This window comes from Lithobates pipiens, unplaced genomic scaffold, assembly GCF_037356315.1.
Source record: "Lithobates pipiens isolate NorthernLeopardFrog02 unplaced genomic scaffold, aLitPip1_a1.2 Scaffold_16, whole genome shotgun sequence".
Lineage (NCBI taxonomy): Eukaryota > Metazoa > Chordata > Amphibia > Anura > Ranidae > Lithobates > Lithobates pipiens.
The window spans coordinates 392,684,888-392,703,190 of NW_027507748.1; the positions used below are offsets into that span (position 1 = coordinate 392,684,888).

The following is an 18,303-nucleotide window of genomic DNA, read 5'->3' on the forward strand; positions in this document are numbered from 1 at the left end:
GCAGATTGTGGGCACTGCTGGGTGGCACTGTGGGTGGCACTGCTGGGTGGCACTGACGGGGGGCACTTACTTTTAATAAGTGGGGCACTGCAGGGGGCAGGTGGGCACTGGCAGGGGGCAGGTGGTCGCTAGCAGGGCTGGCCGTGATCGGGACTGATGTCCCGATCACGGCCGCCGGTGATCTGCTTTTTTAGCTTTAATAGCCGATTACCGGCTCAGTTATATCACATGATCAGCTGTCATTGGCTGACAGCTGATCACGTGATAAGGGGTCGGGATCGACCCCTTGCACGGATCGGTGATCAGGCGAGTCTCATGGACTCACCGATCACAGAGCGCGCCGCGCAGGCCGCTCGTACACGGGACTACGTCAATAGACGTAGTCCCGGAAAAGGAGATCCGCGCTGTAGCCGTCAATTGACTATAGCGCGGATCTCAAGTGGTTAATGAGGAAAAAAAAATTAACAAATGATTTTAGCAAATGGCTGCAATATAACAAAGTGAAAAATGTAAGGGGGGTCTGAATACTGTATGTATGTATACACACACACACACACACACACACACACAAACACACGCCCTTGACAGGCTAAGGATCCTGACAATGTAAGGATACACCAGGCTGATTGACAGGTGGCTCTACCTGCCAGATCCAGCCTCACCTGTTTCCCCAGCTCAGAGCTCCAGCAAGACCATCTTACCGACCATCGCTACTCTCTGCCTGGAGCAGACAGGATGAAGAAATCAGTGGTCGTGTGATCAGTCACTTCTTGGTCATGGGAGTGAGTATATGTTTTTCTTATAATCCCATACCTCTCCTTTAAGTCTAAATAGCGGCTACAGTAGCCATACCTTTTGTATAAATCATTAAGAATTGTCCTGCCTTATTAAGCGAATATGATGTTATTTATTAAAATGCACAGGTTTTACTCGTAGATTAAACTACCTTTTTGTATAAGATCCTTCTGTTCATGGTACAGTCGAGTTACACGCTCCATTAGCTCCCATTTTTCACAGCAGCCCTTGTAATTCACAAAGTTTCTGGCCAAAATCTCCTTCAGCTGACGCACAGACAAGGATTCTATGTCATCTGGGTTGCTGATGTCAGAAAGCGAGGCCCTTCTTCCTGGCACCAGAATCTCTTCTGAATCTATGGACTAGGAAAAAATGAACATTTAAAAGGGTAACTTTTGGGGGGCTAAATAAAAAATATAGTGTATACAATTGCGACACAAGTCATATTGTAATTGAATGGTATTAAAATGACCTTTCCTTTTCAATGTGTAGAGCTGTATTTCTGTAAAATACAATGCAATATGGCTACCTTGAGGTGTTCTGTATACATATGGTGTACAGAACGCCTGGTTGTATTGGCTTGCTGATTTTCCTAGAAGTCTACACCAAGATACAAATCAGATTTTGAGCATCCCTGGCAACAAAAATTACATTTTTGGTCAGATACTCATAAAAAGGTTAATCACATCTGTAGGGATGCAGATACTGCAACTTTCCTCAGAACCCAGCAGGTGCAGCAGCTGAATTATAAAATCACTCCCATAGATTCACTCAACACATGGACACAAACCGCTATTTCCTCAGAACAAAAAGGTAGGAATCTGCAACACAGTTTTTAATATCCTTCCTTTGTACATAGATCACCCAGAGGGAAATGTTTTTTTTTTCCCTCAACAAAAGTGTAGTTATGCCAGGATTGTAATGTTAAAATAATTCTTCCCAGAAATGAACAGTTGGGATTCTTACCATTTCTAGTGTCTAGTGTAAATTCTCCTGCTGCTCCTAGGCTCACGGCTGCTAAAAATTATTCAGCTTCAAGACAAAAGTGATAATTGCTAGAAAGTTAGATCATAATTTCAGGACAGTTTTTGGCCGTGTGTAATCAGATCTATTGCCACACAAAGCCAAAAACAGTCGTGAGAAAATTCTGAAGATAGGAAATTGCCTGAGGGTCTGGTATCTAACAGTTGGTTCACATTTTTGGTGAGGTTATATGCACCTGGAGAAGGAGGTCACCAGACTACCAAGTTTTGATTAGCTAGTGAGACGGGGAGACCGGATATGAATGGGCACAGTCTCAACATGTCTGCTGTTGTAATGAAACAGATTTTCAGTTTTAAGAAGAAAAAAAAAAAAAAAAAAAGCAGGGGATTACAATAAAGCAGTAATGTCACTAGTCTGGCAGTATAGCTCCTTTAATATCACCTGTGCCTAGTTCATTAAAGCCGAGAGATTCTAAAAGAATTACCATCAATTTGCAGATATGCAAACTGGTGGTAACTTGGATCAACTCAAAGTTAGCATACAGGGGACAGGGGTGTTGTGTGAATTACTAATATGTTTGAATCAGTTTGTTGAAGGAGTCATTGGTTGCCAAGATGAAAGCCGCCCGTGTCCTGGCAATCAATGTGGCAAGTTACACTGAACTGACAGTGTGCATATCCTGATGGGGAACTCAGACTAATCCCAATTAGGTCCGCCTTGCATGTTTTTGACAGCATATGGCAGTGGCCAGATTCCATAACTGCTATTCAGTCCAATAGTGGCTTTGGAATCCGTACACTGCCATCCACTGTCAAACACGCAATAAAGGCCTGGGGAACTAGTCTCAGAGTTCCCAATTAGGCTGCACTCCCCTGAAAACTAAAAGTCAGTCACTGTGCCTGTGATTGATGGTGCACAACAGTGGGTGGATTCCAAAGCCACTGCTGGACTGAATAGTGGCTATAGAGCCATCCACTGCCATGTGCTGTCAATCAAACGTAACGCAGACCTGGTGGGGAACTAGTTTTGGTTTCCCATGAGGTGCCTGTGATTAGTGGCCCACAACAGTTGGTGGATTCCAAAGCCATTGTTGGACTGAATAGCAGCTATAGATCTGCCCACTGTCCATGTCAATCAAAAGTAAAGCAGACCTGATGGGGAATGGAGACTAGTTCCCCATTAGGTGCCTCCATCCCCTAGTTCACAACTCCTTGGTCATGCGCCTGTCCTCAGTGCAGACATGAATAAAATACCTGTCTGACAGGTACATATATTGGGTGCAAGCACCATCACTTCCGTTCTCTGAAGGAATACTAAAGGATGTACAGCACTTTATGGATTCTTCAGAGCGTGTCTAATACTGCAGCATTTTCATTATGCTTTGGTAAATTGCAGCTACATACTGTATATAGGGCATACGCCTACACAAATTATACTTCTGAAAAATAAACACCACAAAAAAAAATAATAAATAAAAAGGAAAGAATGAACCATTTTAGTAACATTGGAATTACCAGCTCTTGAGAAACCTATACTTCTGGTAAGACTGCCAAGCAACAACTTCCTATTTAAACATACACTTACGAAACAATGGGATGTGTCATGTGCTTTCTAAGACCTAAAAGCTCAGTTGCCCTTATATTAAAGACAAGGCTTCTACCACCTAACAGTATAACCTACCAATAAGGAGATTAAGATTCCACAGTGTGACAAACCCACTCCCTAACAAATACATTTTGATGAAAAATTTGTGTACATCTCATGTATCAAACAGCTTTGAGTATCTACGGACAAGGCATTGTTTTGTTGTACTTGAATTTTATTGAAAAGATCAAAGAAAATAGGCACTTATAGTGCAACAGGGTTTTATAATATCAGAAGCACTCAAAAGGAGTTTAACAAAGCATTATTTTACACCATTAAGGGGTACTGACAAGGGGTGTTTGAATTAAAGTGGCTCTAAAGCCTTAAGGTTTTTTTTTACCATTATGCATTATATGCATTAAGGTAAAAAAAACCTTTTATGCTGCAGGATACCCCTAGCCCACCCCCAAATACTTACCTGATCCCCAATCCAAATCCAGCAAAGTGCACAAGAGCACCGGCACTCGTTGTGGCTCCCTTCCCTCACTGGGCAGATTGATCGCAGCGGGAGCCAATCAAATGCTGTGATAAGGGACGGGGCAAATAGATGCAGACAGGGTGGCTCGGGACAGAGCCCATACAGGTGACCCCATAGAAAATCTGAATTAGACTTACCGGTAACTCCTTTTCTGAGGATTCCCACCACCAGTTAAGTCTTGCGTTATGTGTATTAGGTATATGTTTTACAGGTACGTCCTATGGTCCTTAAAAAATACTGACATGGGCCTGGAGGACCGCCCCTTTTATCTGGTGGGGGTTGCGTTTCCTGTCCTAGCAGGAGGAGCCCTAGGTCTCATGGGCTGTCCTGGAAGATGCTTCAAGAAAGTGTCTTTATGCAGGCAGAATAACAGGATCGGGATGCTCTGTGCAAAGGTACTGCAAAGAGCAGGTTTAGAACACTTTTTTTTATTAAAATAAAACTTTAAACCAATGTTTCACAACTTGTGTCCTAAAGCAGCTCCAAGTCAAATGGTCAGGAAATCCTTCATCTAAAATGGTTACCGTATTATCGGCATATAACACGCACATTCATTTTAAGAGGGAAGTTTCAGGGGGGGGGGGGGGAACGTACATTTTTGTATTGGCATATAACACGCACACGCTATTTGCACCCGATTTTCATGGTGAAAAAGTGAGTGTTATACGACAATAAATACAGTAATTTGCTTCCGGATGCTGAGAAGCAGATTACAGTGAACCTTTGCTTTGACCATGCATGAATCAAAGCAACAGGCTCAGTTAAAAGGGATTTGGTCATGTAAGAATCATGGACACTGACTCTGCTGAAGTCGCCTTTTCAGAATAGCAGACAGGGAACTGGTAACGTTTTGGCATCAAAGTCACTGACTCGGAACAGAGATATAAAAAAGGAATTCTGACACTTATTTACAGCATATGTGTTTTTGGGCTATGACTCAAAGTGCTTAAAGGGGACCTTCAGTCATTTTTTCATCTTTACATCCATTAAATCTTCTGCCCTTTTTTTTAACTTTGGATAGTAATTTTTTTTTTCTGCCAGTAAATACCCTATACAGCCCACTTCCTCTTTCTTGTCTGGTCATAAGATTAGGCTTATGACATCATGCACAGGTCTTTCTCTTGCGAGAGTTTGCCAGGAAGGGAGGGGGGAATGAGTCATAAGAGGGTCAATGAGAGCTGCAGAGCTGGAGGTTTGCCTCTGTGTGTAAATCCAGGAAGTGAATAGGCATCGGCTTCCACTGCCCACAGTTAAAATGGATGCAACCACACTCAGTGGAGGGAGATTTCTGCAGCATATTTGGCAAGTCCAGAATAACAGTATATATAAAATATGCAAAGTGGTTGGAGGGAAGCTTCAGAATGGCAAAGATGTTTTTATTACAAATTATGTGAGTAGACTGCAGTTCCTCTTTAAGCCAGGACACAAGCAAGTACCTAGTATTTTCTTCAAAGGCCAGCAATGTCAGCCCCATACTTCCATCATGACAGTGCTACTTTAATGACAGCCCTGAATGTTAAAATTATTAACTGTATAATCAGCAGTGCCAGAAGAACTTGGAATGTTTATTAGATTACCAAGGGTGCTGTCATCAATAAGACATCTTGAAACCATGTAAAATGTAAAAAAATGAATATAACATGTCAAAGGACTTCAAGCAGTCTTGTATCTATCTTAAAGTGTAATACTTCAAGTTGTAAAAGTGGGAGAAAATCAACATGTGAGAATTCCACTGCAGTTAATTGGGGTTATTAACAAATCTTTAGAGATATGCATTTCTGCAAACATGAAAATCATCTCAACATATCTGTCACCAATGAATAACCAAAAAAAAAAAAAAAAAGGAGGTCTGTATTCTTTGTAATCTATCAAAAATGAAGTATGAAGTATGAAGAGCCAATACCACATGCCCAAGAATTCAGAGCTGTGTTGCAATATCAAACAGGAAGTTAGGAGCATAAAATATTTCTGGCACAGCAAGTTTTTTTTGTTGTTTTTTTTTTTACCCTGCAGCATGTTTAAAGGGATACAATGTTGGGCAAAATGCATGTATTCCAAAGACATGCCTTAATAGAGCTTTTTTGGCCATAGTTTCCTTGTAGGTCATTTACGCCATTGCTTGCCATCAGCTGATGTTACAGAGTGGCTGCAGGCTCTGGTGGGCTCTCAATCATATCTTCCGGAGATAGAGCCAGCTTTAATTAACAACTGGCTCCAGCTCTCAGTGTGTTGTCACCACTCACTGCTTTGCAGCAGACCGAGAACTGAACGATCAGCAGTTTGAGAAGCACATATATTTGTATTATCTACAGCTCCATGATGGTTCTACTTTTGTCCAGTTACTGCACAGTAGACTGGATATGGATGGGGATTAATGTAAGAATCAACTGAAAAAGGAGGTTGTATACCCTCCTGTATACTTTGTACCGATAGGCAAGCCTATAATAAGACTTACCTATAGGTACTGTAAAATATCTCCTAAACGTGCGTTGTTCTGGACAACATCCGACTTACAAATGACTCCTACTTACAGAGGGAGACAACAGGAAGTGAGAAGAAATCTACCCCTAGGAAGGGAAATTCACTCCTGTAAGAGTTATGGGAAAAACTAGTCTCCTCTTCACCGATGCTTTATCACCAATCCTTGTTTCCACAACAACCCAAAATTTTCACTATCCAATTGTCATTGGGACAGAAAGTGAGATGAAACCTTAACAGGGGCACAGACAGCATGCTATCCAAAAAGCTTGAAAATGTTTTTTTTGGCTGGAGCTACACTGTTCTGACTTAGGCCGCGTACACACGCGGGGACTGTTCGTCCAACTTTGTCCGCTGAACAGTGTTTCGGCAGACAGTCCGCCCGTGTGTGGGCTTTCAGCGGACAGTTTCAGCGAACAGTCTGCTGAACAAAGTTTTTCGGAAATTCCGAAAAACTGTCCGCTGAAACTTGGTTTCAGCGAACAGTCCCCTCGTGTGTAGGCTTGTTCGTCAAACTAAGTTCCGCGCATGCTCAGAAAGGATTTACACGCTGAAAGTTGTAATGCAGTGTATAGGACGTCGTATTTTCCGTCCCATCGTACGTGCCGTTCACGTCATCGCGCACGGTTTCAGCAAACTGTTCGTTCGTCGTGTGTGGGCAAGTCCGTCCATGCTAATTTTGAGCGGACTGTTTGCTGAAACTGTTTGACGGACAAAGTTGGGCGAACAGTCCCCACGTGTGTACGCGGCCTTACAGATTCAACTTAAGAACAAACCTACAGACCCCATCATGTTTGTAACCTGGGGACCACCTGTAATGAGGATATGGCTGTGAGTGACAGCTTGTGTCATTTTATCAGGATTGGTATTAAGTGGGAGTTTAGGTCTCTGGGTAGCAAGGAATTTAAAACGTATAGCTACACATTAGAGTTGAAATAATAGGAGAACTCTAGTTTTGGATGGAGCAAATTAGGGTCTAATTCCCTGCCAGGCTGTCAGCTTACTTGATTTTGGGTTGTTTCCCACTAAAACCATGGATCTGCCATGTTATTCTTCAGCTCTCTAAATTTCATTTTAAATATATTAATTTGTATTGTTCACTAGGAAGCCAGTAACACAAGCAGTAAAAAGTCACCATCCCTTGTAGATTCTCCAGGGATGGTGAGCCCTGGTTATCAAACAATGGCGATGCCATTTTCCCGCTCATCAGTAATGGACTGGAACTGGCAGAAGATCCACCTACAAGTGTTACCAACCACAGAATCCCTACCTTTATACATATAAGATCCCTTTTTTAGTTTTTGGGTGAATTGGGACTGGTTAGAGAAAAATGCATCTCATTAGTACTATAAAGTCTGAGGGAATCTGGAATTAGTCCTGACTCCATAGTTTTGACCTTTCAAATATTATGGCGCTTGAAAAGTAAAAAAAAAAAAAAAAAGTGTGCAGATAAAGTGTCAGAAGATACAGTATTATAGTAGACAGTCTTAGTAGAGAAGTAAAGTTACCTCAGTTTCATCTTCCTGCTGATCCTCTATCAGTTCTTGTGTTCCGGTATCTGCATTAGGGGATACATTTTGGTCTGTCTGCAGTGAAGAAGTATGAAAAATATGTAAGTAAAAGGTGCAAAGCAGAAAAAAAAAAAAGTCAATGTTGCTTGAGAAAAATCCCCATTGCAGGTTTACTTTAAAGTGTGGGTTCACACTAAGATTGCATGTGGCTCACCGCAGCGGTCCGGGCATGAATTTGCCTGAATTCAGACCTAAAAAAATGGAGCCAAAGATGCACAGGACTCCTGTGCAATTCGCTCCACAGCAGCCACATTGATGTGTGAACCGACTCCATTGAGAGTTGGTTACAATCTCCTGTTATGCAAATTAGATGCAGGGAAATCCACATCCATTTCACACTAGTGTGAAACCAGCCTAAAGGTTTAGGCTCTTGAAAATGCTCCCTGCACTACTTTGGTCCGACTTTGATCCTACTTCAGCCCATTGAATATATCAGTGAAGTCAGATCATAGTCAGATCGCTGTCTTGACTGATCCGATTTTGGCATGAGACTTGTGCTCCGATGATCTTGAAGGGGAACTTCAAGCCAAATAAAAAAAAATTAACTAACACAGCATGTGTTCCCCCTCCAAGAACATACCAGGCCTTTCGGTCTGGTATGGTTTTTAAGGGGAACTCCCACACTGAAAAAAACAGCGTGGGGTTCTCCCCCCCCAAAAAAAAATCCATACCAGACCCTTATCCGAGCGAGCACACAGCCTGGCAGGTCAGGAAAGCGAGCACCCCCCTCCTGAACCATACCAGGCCACATGCCCTCAACATGGGGGCAGGGGACCCTGCGCCCCCCCCACCCTAAAGCACCTTGTCCCCATGTTGATGAGGACAAGGGCCTCTTCCCATCAACCCTGGCCATTTAACAAGGGGCCCCCAGATCCCGGCCTCCCACTCTTTGTGAATTGTGAATATGTGGTACATTGTATTCCTACCCATTCACCTAAAAAAATAAAAAAATAAAAGTGTCAAAAGTAAAAACATTGGTACACAGGTTTTTAAAGTAAATTTATTAAGCAGCTCCGGCGTCTTACGACTTCTTCGCCCTCTGTCTTCTGCCGGGTTTCCTCTGCTGTCTTCTTGCTCTTTTGCTGGTTCTTTACCCTCCATTCTTCCAAAGTTGATTCGATGCCCTCTTCCGCTCTAATGCTGGGTATGCGGTGTGCCACTACTTATATTGGCATGGGGTGGGGGTCACCGTGTGACATCACCTGGAGGCCCTGCCCCTTATGACATCACTGCCCAGGGCATGATGGGCGGTAATGTCATAAGAGGCATGCCTCTGGTGACCATGCCCCATGCCAATATAAGTAGTGGCACGCCGTGCATCCAGCATTAGAGCAGGAGAGAGCGCTGAGTCAACATCGGGAGAAGAACGGAGAGAGAAGACAGAAGAAGACCCGGCAGAAGCAGAAAACAGCTGACAGAGAGAAGACAGGAGAGGGCTAGAAGACATCAGCAGAGAAGACCCGCAGAAGGGAGAAGAACCGGCAGAGGCAGCAGACATCAGCAGAGGAGGCAGAAGATCGAAAGGGACGACGGAGCTGCCTTAATAAAATTACTTTAAAAAACATGCAATGTGTTTTGACACTTTTTTACCTCACTCACTTAGGGTGGGAGGGCGGGACCTGCGAGCTCCCCTTGTTAAAGGGGGCTTCAAGATTCCGATAACCCCCCTGCCTGCAGACCCGACAACTAACAGCCAGGGTTGTCGTCAGGAAGAGGCCCTTGTCCTCAACATGTGGGCAAGGTGCTTTGCGGCCCCCCTGGTCGGCATGGAGGAGGGGGGGGGGGGAGAAGGGCTGGTACATGCATTTTACCCCCCCCTCATCCTTTCCTGAAAGGATGCAACCCAGTGATCATTACAGATCTTTCCTGCATTCTCTCATCACTGACATAGTAAACGGTTTACCATTGTTAGTTTGTGAATGAAATAATGTTTCATTTTATGAATCAAGACAGACTCCTTATTCCATTCACATACAGCGCAGCTCAGGTTGCAGAGAACGGGATTTTATTCCTTTTTGGGGAAAAAACAAAACAAAACAAAAACACACACACACACACACACACACACACACACGACATTAGGAGGTCTTTTTAGACCCCTGATGTCTCTCCAGAGCAGGGTATACTACAGCAAGGCCATGTTTAGCTGCACAGGGATGCAAAGATTTTACGACGTGCATCCCATGCAAGCAATCCTACTGATGTCAATTGGGACACAGAGGCTGCACAGGAACGCACAGGTGTTGCATGTGGGTAAACACAGCCCTCCATGGGTGTACGATGTAGCACACCCCATTTAGTAAGGCCTTAGTAGGAATTAGAGCTGCACAATTCTGGCCAAATGAGAACAGTTTGTTTAGTATGCTTGTTGTGTCTTAGCCTTTGTACACACGGTCAGACATTCCGACAACCAAAGCCATCGGATTTTGTCCAATGGATTTTGTCCGAAACTGGTGTTGTATACACACGGTCGGACAAAGATGTCGGAAAACATCCGATCGTTCAGAACACGATGACGTTATTTTGTTACGACGTGACTACGTTCAGGCTAGTAGCCAATAGCTTTGGTCTAGGAATTTGATCTGAGCATGTGTGGCATTTTGTCCGATCGGAATTCTCTACAAAGGATTGGACAAAGTCCGATCGGATCATGTAGTCGGAAAATTTTATAGCCCAGCTCTAAAACTTTGTCGGTCGGATTTTCAGACAGAAACAGACCGATGGAGCCCACACAGGGTCGGATTATCCGACAACACGGTTCGATCGGACATTTTCCGTCGGAATGTCCTACCGGTGTGTACAAGGGCTAACAGGAAGCTTGGCAGTGGGAGCACATCTGCCATTGTCAGGTCTGGAGAATGCTGAACAAAGTTCCACTGGTTTGGTTTTCACTGAGAGGCCAGGTATGGCACGTGGTTCGGAGCCCCTGTGTTTGGTCTGGTGGCTACTGAAGAGATATCTTATGTATTGGAGGACTCTCTCGGCTAGCAGGTATAGAAAATAAAACTTGCTAGGATGTTTGCCTCCATTTGTCAGGGGGTATAAAGCACAGACAGTCTCCTTCTCCTGGCTCCCCTCCAATGTTGGAGAGGGAATGAGTAGGTGTGGAGAAAGGCAGAGGATGTGGAGCTTGAAGATCAGATGGTAGATTCCTCTCCAGGGGATTCAGAGCCTGTGAAGTTTTAGGGTCAAAGCACTCATGAGCTCCTCATCAGAGATGGTTTTCCTCTTGTAGAATCTGCAGCTCCAAAGTGTCCACCACTGGGTTCCTGGTGGCCACCTCAGGGAATGCTAGCCTGTCGAGATGGGGAATTTCAGTGCTGGGGACTTGGTCTCCACAGGAAAGATTGCTGCCCATCAATATTCTGGAACCCTGGAAATTTGCCCAATACTTCTGCATTGGGCAGAACAGTTGCAGGGCCTTCCTGTAAGAGTTCAGTTGGACTATTCTACGGCAGTGGCATATGGCACTCACCATGGGGGCACCAGGTCGTGCAGCTCAGGAAGAGGTGGATCTTATTCTGTCCTGGGCAGATTGATGTCCCAGTTTTGTCTGCAGTACACATTCCAGAAGTGGAAATAGGCAAGCAGATATTCTCAGCCATCGGGGGTTATTTCCAGGGGAGTGGTTCCTCCAGTTCAGGGCACTTTGTCAAAGATGGGGAATACCAGATCTAGATTCAGTACAAAGCTGGGGAGGTTTTTGTCCTAGACTAGGGATCTGCAGGCTTGGCAATGGATGCCCTGGTGACACATTGGCATCAGTTCTCACCAATATATAAAAAGTAAAAAATAGTGTAGCGCTTCTATAATAGTGAATGTGATCAACACGCACACAAAAAAATTCTATATAAAGTAAATGGTCACATGGAGAAGTCCATAATTATATGAAACAAAGTCCAATTAGAATGGATAAACACTTCCGTGATGTAACTGGTGCAGAGATGGTTAGACCGCTTCAAGCAAGATAGGGGTCTTGCTAAACAGATATGCCCATGTAAATCAGCTTGTCTGTAGACATTAGAAAGGTAGATAAATACTCTTACCAACTGTGTTGGACTCACACGGTCATATGACGGTTGAGTCTGAAAGGCTTGGGGTCCCAACCTAGGACCAAAGGGTGGATCGATGTAGGTCCGTCAAACTGGTGAGGAAACTCCAACCAACTGTATACCAAGCGGTGTGTCTCACGGATGGAACATCGGGATGATTTCTTATCCAGCTCAAAACGTGGCACGATCAACGCAGGTACCCCGGTCACCCCAAAATGGGGTGGAAGATGTTATGGGTTTTAGGCCTTCAGCATTCAGGGTCTTCCGACTCCATGGGAGGCTGAACATGGAGGTGTAAGTTCGGCAGGGGGGATGTAGCAAACAACTTACTTACTAACTGCAATCAACAGATGGCCTGGAGCAGACCAAAAAAGGTTGATTGCAGTTAGTAAGTAAGTTGTTTGCTACATCCCCCCCTGCCGAACTTACACCTCCATGTTCAGCCTCCCATGGAGTCGTAAGACCCTGAATGCTGAAGGCCTAAAACCCATAACATCTTCCACCCCATTTTGGGGTGACCGGGGTACCTGCGTTGATCGTGCCACGTTTTGAGCTGGATAAGAAATCATCCCGATGTTCCATCCGTGAGACACACCGCTTGGTATACAGTTGGTTGGAGTTTCCTCACCAGTTTGACGGACCTACATCGATCCACCCTTTGGTCCTAGGTTGGGACCCCAAGCCTTTCAGACTCAACCGTCATATGACCGTGTGAGTCCAACACAGTTGGTAAGAGTATTTATCTACCTTTCTAATGTCTACAGACAAGCTGATTTACATGGGCATATCTGTTTAGCAAGACCCCTATCTTCCTTGAAGCGGTCTAACCATCTCTGCACCAGTTACATCACGGAAGTGTTTATCCATTCTAATTGGACTTTGTTTCATATAATTATGGACTTCTCCATGTGACCATTTACTTTATATAGAATTTTTTGTGTGCGTGTTGATCACACTCACTATTATAGAAGTGCTACACTATTTTTTTCTTTTTGATTGTTGAACTTTGTTTGTTTTAAGTGTTGGCAGCTGCTTTCTTATTTAGTCATAGCGCAGTGTTTTCCCCCACTTTTCCTTTCTCACCAATATATGCCTTTCCTCGGATTCAGCTTATTCCGCGTCTTTTGCGCAGGATCCAAGTTAAGGGAACACCAGTCAAACCAACTTTGCCCAGTAAGGCTTGGTAGTTCCAAAAGGGATAAACTTGCCGGTGGACAGTCCATGGACCCTTTTGGATCGTCTGGTCTTCCTGCAACAAAGGTCCGATTTGCCACCCTTCATGACCATTTGCTTGAGCGGCTTGGCCACAGAGGCCAGAATCTTGAAAAATAGGGGAGTGTCTGAGATAGTAAGTCTCACCCTGTTGAGGGCCAGGGAGCAGTCCTCCAGAAATATTTATCATAGGACCTGGAAATCTTATATAGCCAGGTGTGAAATTCCATCCCCGCAGGTATGTTCTAGATCACATTTTGTCTTTCCTCCATTCTGGAGTAGATTTGAAGCTGGCACAGGAGAACCATTAAGGTGCAGATTCTGACCTTGGCAATAATTTTTTAAGATGCCAATGGAGTCCTATTCTCTGGTACAAGCCTTTATTCAAGGAGTCATGCATATGGCTTCCCGGTTAGGTTTTGATTGCCTCGGAGATCTCGACCCGGTATTATCATCAGAGACAATATCAGCTTCCAGAGACCACCATTTAAGCCAATCCAGAATCCCATTAGTGTTTCTGGCACGGAAAGTTATCTTCATGGTCACTATTACCTCAGCAAAGTATCACACTAGAGGGCCGTTTCCTGCAGGGTGCAGTTTATGATACTCCAAAATGAAAAAAAAAATTAAAAATAAATAAAAATGTAGGTCTTCATCCTCATCCGTCTTTTTTGCCGAAGGTAGTTTACACTTTATCTTAATCTACACATTGCCTTGCCTTCTGTTTCCCTGGTCTGAGTCGCCAGTGGAAAGGGCCATTCACACATTGGACATGGTGCAGGCTATAAAAGGTGTATTTGAAATTGACTGCTGCAGTTAGTCACATTCGCCATTTGTCCTTCCAGAAGGACCGAGGAAAGGTCAGCCGGCTACTAAGTTGACCAATTCATGTTGGATTCGGCAGCCAATTTCTCAAACCTATGGCTTGAAGGAAAGAAATCCACTATTGTGCGATGGCTTACTATCAGACGTATAGGGGTCTTTTGGGCTATCCATCAGGCCTCAGGTAAACAGGGCCCTAACCTGGTCTTCGATTTACACTTTTACAAGTTTTTATAGGGTGGATATAACTGCTGCTGAGGATGTTGAATTTGTTCATGGTGTCTTGTGGGCTGCTGTGTAGCTTTTTAGGCCTGGTTGTGGTAGCTTTGTTTTCTTTTTTGTGAACAGTGCTTTGGAACACCCCAGGTAGTCATGTTTATTAAAGCCTACTCTGTCCCACGATGTCCAAAAAAGAAAAAAGGATTTTTGTACTTCTCTGTAAAATCTATTTCTTGAAGTACATCATGGGACACAGGTCCCTCACTTCTGCTGGGAAATATTGCTTTCTACAAAACTGATGCTCTCTTAGGGAGGCAGGGTTAGATAGGAGAGGACTTCCTGTCTCTGCTTGCCAGTGTCCATTCATCTGTAGGTGTTGCATAACCCAGCAGCCATGTTTATTAAAGCTGGCTCTGTCCTGTGCTGTACGTCAAGAAATAGATTTTACAGGCAAGTACAAAAAGTGCAGTTTTATCAAAGTGCATAGAATGATACCCACAGCCTTCAGACATTATGCATCCTTTCATATTTACCTTAAACAAAAAGGCAACCAATTTGATACATCTTACTACAAGCACTGACAGTAACTTTCAAGTCCCCACATTCCCAGCCCATGAGGGGAGAATAAAAAGGAGAAGGAGATCATCCATCTATCACATCTCCTCATGTTAGCATGCTCCTTGTACTGCAACACAACTGATTCGTTTCTTGGGCTGTATTGTAATAATGATTTTAGAGCTGAATTATTATGTGCCTTTTATTTCTGCATGGAGTTCAGCATTGATTAAGTGCGTTATTCAAAACCAAGATATGGCTCACAGCAAAACAATGACAAAGCAGCTTTGTAAACAAGATTCAAACAGCTCAGTGCTAGACTTTATGGGTTACCAAGCATGAAATGAGTGCCATCAGGCTGAAGTAGCAAAATCAAGGAAGCTGGAACAATGTTGTATTGTGCGTTTGCTATGATCACAGCAGTTCAGAGTGACAAAGAAAGTATTAGCCATGATCATTCACTCGGATGTCTCTGTGGTTCGAGAGGTCATCAACGTGTATCACAAAAAAAAGTTATTATAGGTACTAAAATGGAGACACACTCTTGTAACCTTTCAAGGACTACAAACTGCATCATAATAGCTGACCTTCGAAGCCTAGAAGGGACGCAGATTGCTACTGTTGCAGTTTCTTTACACAGTGTTGCCTAATTGTACACATAATAGGGTAAAGACTTTGCCGAGATACTCTGCTTCCTAAAGGTCACAGGATTTCCATAATAAAAGTGCAGGATCAGACCTGCAAGAGCAGATTCCATCCATTTGACAGCCATCTCCAGACACAGTCATACCTATTTTTATGGGTTTTTACTGGATTTCCAGGGCCAATCCCAGATCTTGACTAGTTTGCAATACTGATAGGTATCCCACCCAATTTCTGCTTTTTTTATATTCCACCCATTCTTTTTAACAATATAGCATTTACTGATGAGCAACCAGTAAAATTAAAAGCATGCAAGAATAGATCAGTAAATTGGTAGTAAACATTGTTAAAATCACAGCTACACAAAAAAAATTCAGCCAGTTCAAACTTTCCAAATAAGTAGATAGATAAATAATTTTCTGTTTGAATGCAACTAAAAAGAGGTACACGCAAGAAAAGAACTATAGTGCACCGAACTTAAACCACTTACCGTTGGAATGTCTTGTGTTGGCTGTGTCTGAGATGAGCCATTTCCTGCTCTGTGGCTGCTATGTCTAAATGAAACTGGGGGAACAATAGTCACATCTGGGTAGGGCATGGGCCTCTGCCCCAAAACAAGCTGTACTAAATCTTCTTTTTCACGACATAGGTCAGTGGGTATGTCTCTCATGGACAAGTAGTCTCGAAGATCTTTTACTTTTATCTTTAATAACTCATCTCGGGTAAAGGAAGTGGAACGTATCCTCCGACACACCTGACAAAGTGGTAGGCCATCATTTAGTTGCTGAAGACATGATCCACAGAAGATGTTTCTGCAATCCATGCATGAAGTCTGAAAAGAAAGAAATATACTGGCTAACAAAAGAAGCAGTGTTAAAAGTCACACACTTGTCATGGCAATCTATAGATCTAATAGGCGACCCTAAAAATTGTATGTTACAGATTTTTAGTGCCCACGGTAATTTATATTTATATATAGATTTATATTATACACACACACACACACACACAGTATCTCACAAGTGTACACCCCTCACATTTTTGTAAATATTTTATTATATCTTTTCATGTGACAACACTGAAGAAATTACACTTTGCTACAATGTGAAGAGTGTACAGCTTGTATAATAGTGTAAATTTGCCGTCCCCTCAAAATAACGCAACACACAGCCATTCATGTCTAAACCGCTGGCAACAAAAGTAAACCCCTAAGTGAAAACGTCCAAATTGGGCCCAAAGTGTCAATATTTTGTGTGGCTACCATCATTTTCCAGCACTGCCTTAGCCCTCTTGGGCATGATGGAGTTCACCAGAGCTTCACAGGTTGCCACCGGAGTCCTTTTCCACTCCTCCGTGATGACATCATAGAGCTGGTGGAAGTTAGAGACCTTCCACCTTCCACTTGAGGATGCCCCACAGATGCTCAATAGGGTTTAGGTCTGGAGACATGCTTGGCCAGTCCATCACCTTTACCCTCAGCTTCTTTAGCAAGGCAGTGGTAGTCTTGGAGGGGTGTTTGGGGTCGTTGTTGGAATACTGCCCTGTCGCCCAGTCTCCTGCTTCAGTATGTCACAATACATATTGGCATTCATGGTTCCCTCGATGAACTGTAGCTCCCCAGTGCCAGCAGCACTCATGCAGGCCCAGACCATGACTCTCCCAACACCATGCTTGACTGTAGGCAAGACACACTTGTCTTTGTACTCCTCAGCAGGTTGCTGCCACACACGCTTGACACCATCTGAACCAAATAAGTTTATCTTGGTCTCGTCCGACCACAGGACATGGTTCCAGTAATCCATGTCCTTAGTCTGCTTTTCTTCACCAAACTGTTCGCGGGATCTCTTATGCATAATCTTTAGAAGAGGCTTCCTTTTGGGATGACAGCCATGCAGACAAATTTGATGTAGTGAGCGGCGTATGGGCTGAGCACCAACAGGCTGATCTCTCCCCCCTCCCCCCCCTTCAGCCTCTGCAGCAACGCTAGCAGCACTCATACATTTCTCAAAGACAACCTCTGGATAGGATGCTGAGCACGTGCTCTCAACTTCTTTGTTCGAACATGGCGAGACCTGTTCTGAGTGGAACCTGTCCTGTTAGATCGCTGTATGGTCTTGTCCACCATGCTGCAGCTCAGTTTCAGGGTCTTGGCAATTTTCTTATAGCCTAGGCCATCTTTTTGTAGAACAATTCTTTTTTTCAGATCCTCAGAGTTCTTTGCCATAAGGTGCCATGTTGAACTTCCAGTGACCAGTATGAGAGTGAGAGCGACAATTCCAAATTTAACAAATATGCTCCCCATTCACACTTGAGACCTTGTAACAATAATGAGTGACATGACACCAGGGAGGGAAAATGGCTAATTGGGCCCAATTTTGACATTTTCAATTAGGGGCTTACTCACTTTTGTTGCCAGCAGTTTAGACATTAATGGATGTGTGTTGAGTTATTTTGAGGGGACAGCAAATTTACAGTTATACAAGCTGTACACTCACTACTTTGCTACAATGCAAAGTGTCATTTGTTCAGTGTTGCATCATGAAAATATATAATAAATTATTTACAAATATGTGAGGGGTGTACTCACTTTTGTGAGAGATATAGCCTCTGTTCGGCCATAATATGTCTACTATGCTCTACCTACCTCTCTTCCCAAAAGCAAACATATTTACTGCCACTGAACAGCAGTCAAATATAGAGTCCCCATAAACCTTGACACTAGTGTTCTCATTGGTGGTTTACAGACACTGAGAACCCCTCCCCCCTCCCATTTTCTATGCCATAGGTCATGAAAATCCAGTCAAAAGACACAGAATGGTAGAAGCCTGGTTTTGCCTTCTGGTAGTATGCA

The 18,303-nt window shown here is 43.6% G+C and overlaps 1 protein-coding gene across 5 annotated transcripts in view; it reads right to left on the reverse strand.

Annotated features, from left to right (window-relative positions):
- The window catches only part of RFFL (ring finger and FYVE like domain containing E3 ubiquitin protein ligase), a 97,665-nt gene that overhangs the window by 15,370 nt on the left and 63,992 nt on the right, over positions 1–18,303 (reverse strand). For all 5 annotated transcript variants that reach the window (XM_077482292.1, XM_077482287.1, XM_077482288.1 and 2 more), the window contains 3 exons: positions 15,943–16,284; positions 7,888–7,965; positions 947–1,157 (listed from right to left, as the gene is read on the reverse strand). In XM_077482292.1, the coding sequence (XP_077338418.1) occupies positions 947–1,157; positions 7,888–7,965; positions 15,943–16,275 (622 nt within the window). In that variant the 5' untranslated portion in view covers positions 16,276–16,284. The remainder of the gene's footprint in view (positions 1–946; positions 1,158–7,887; positions 7,966–15,942; positions 16,285–18,303) is intronic.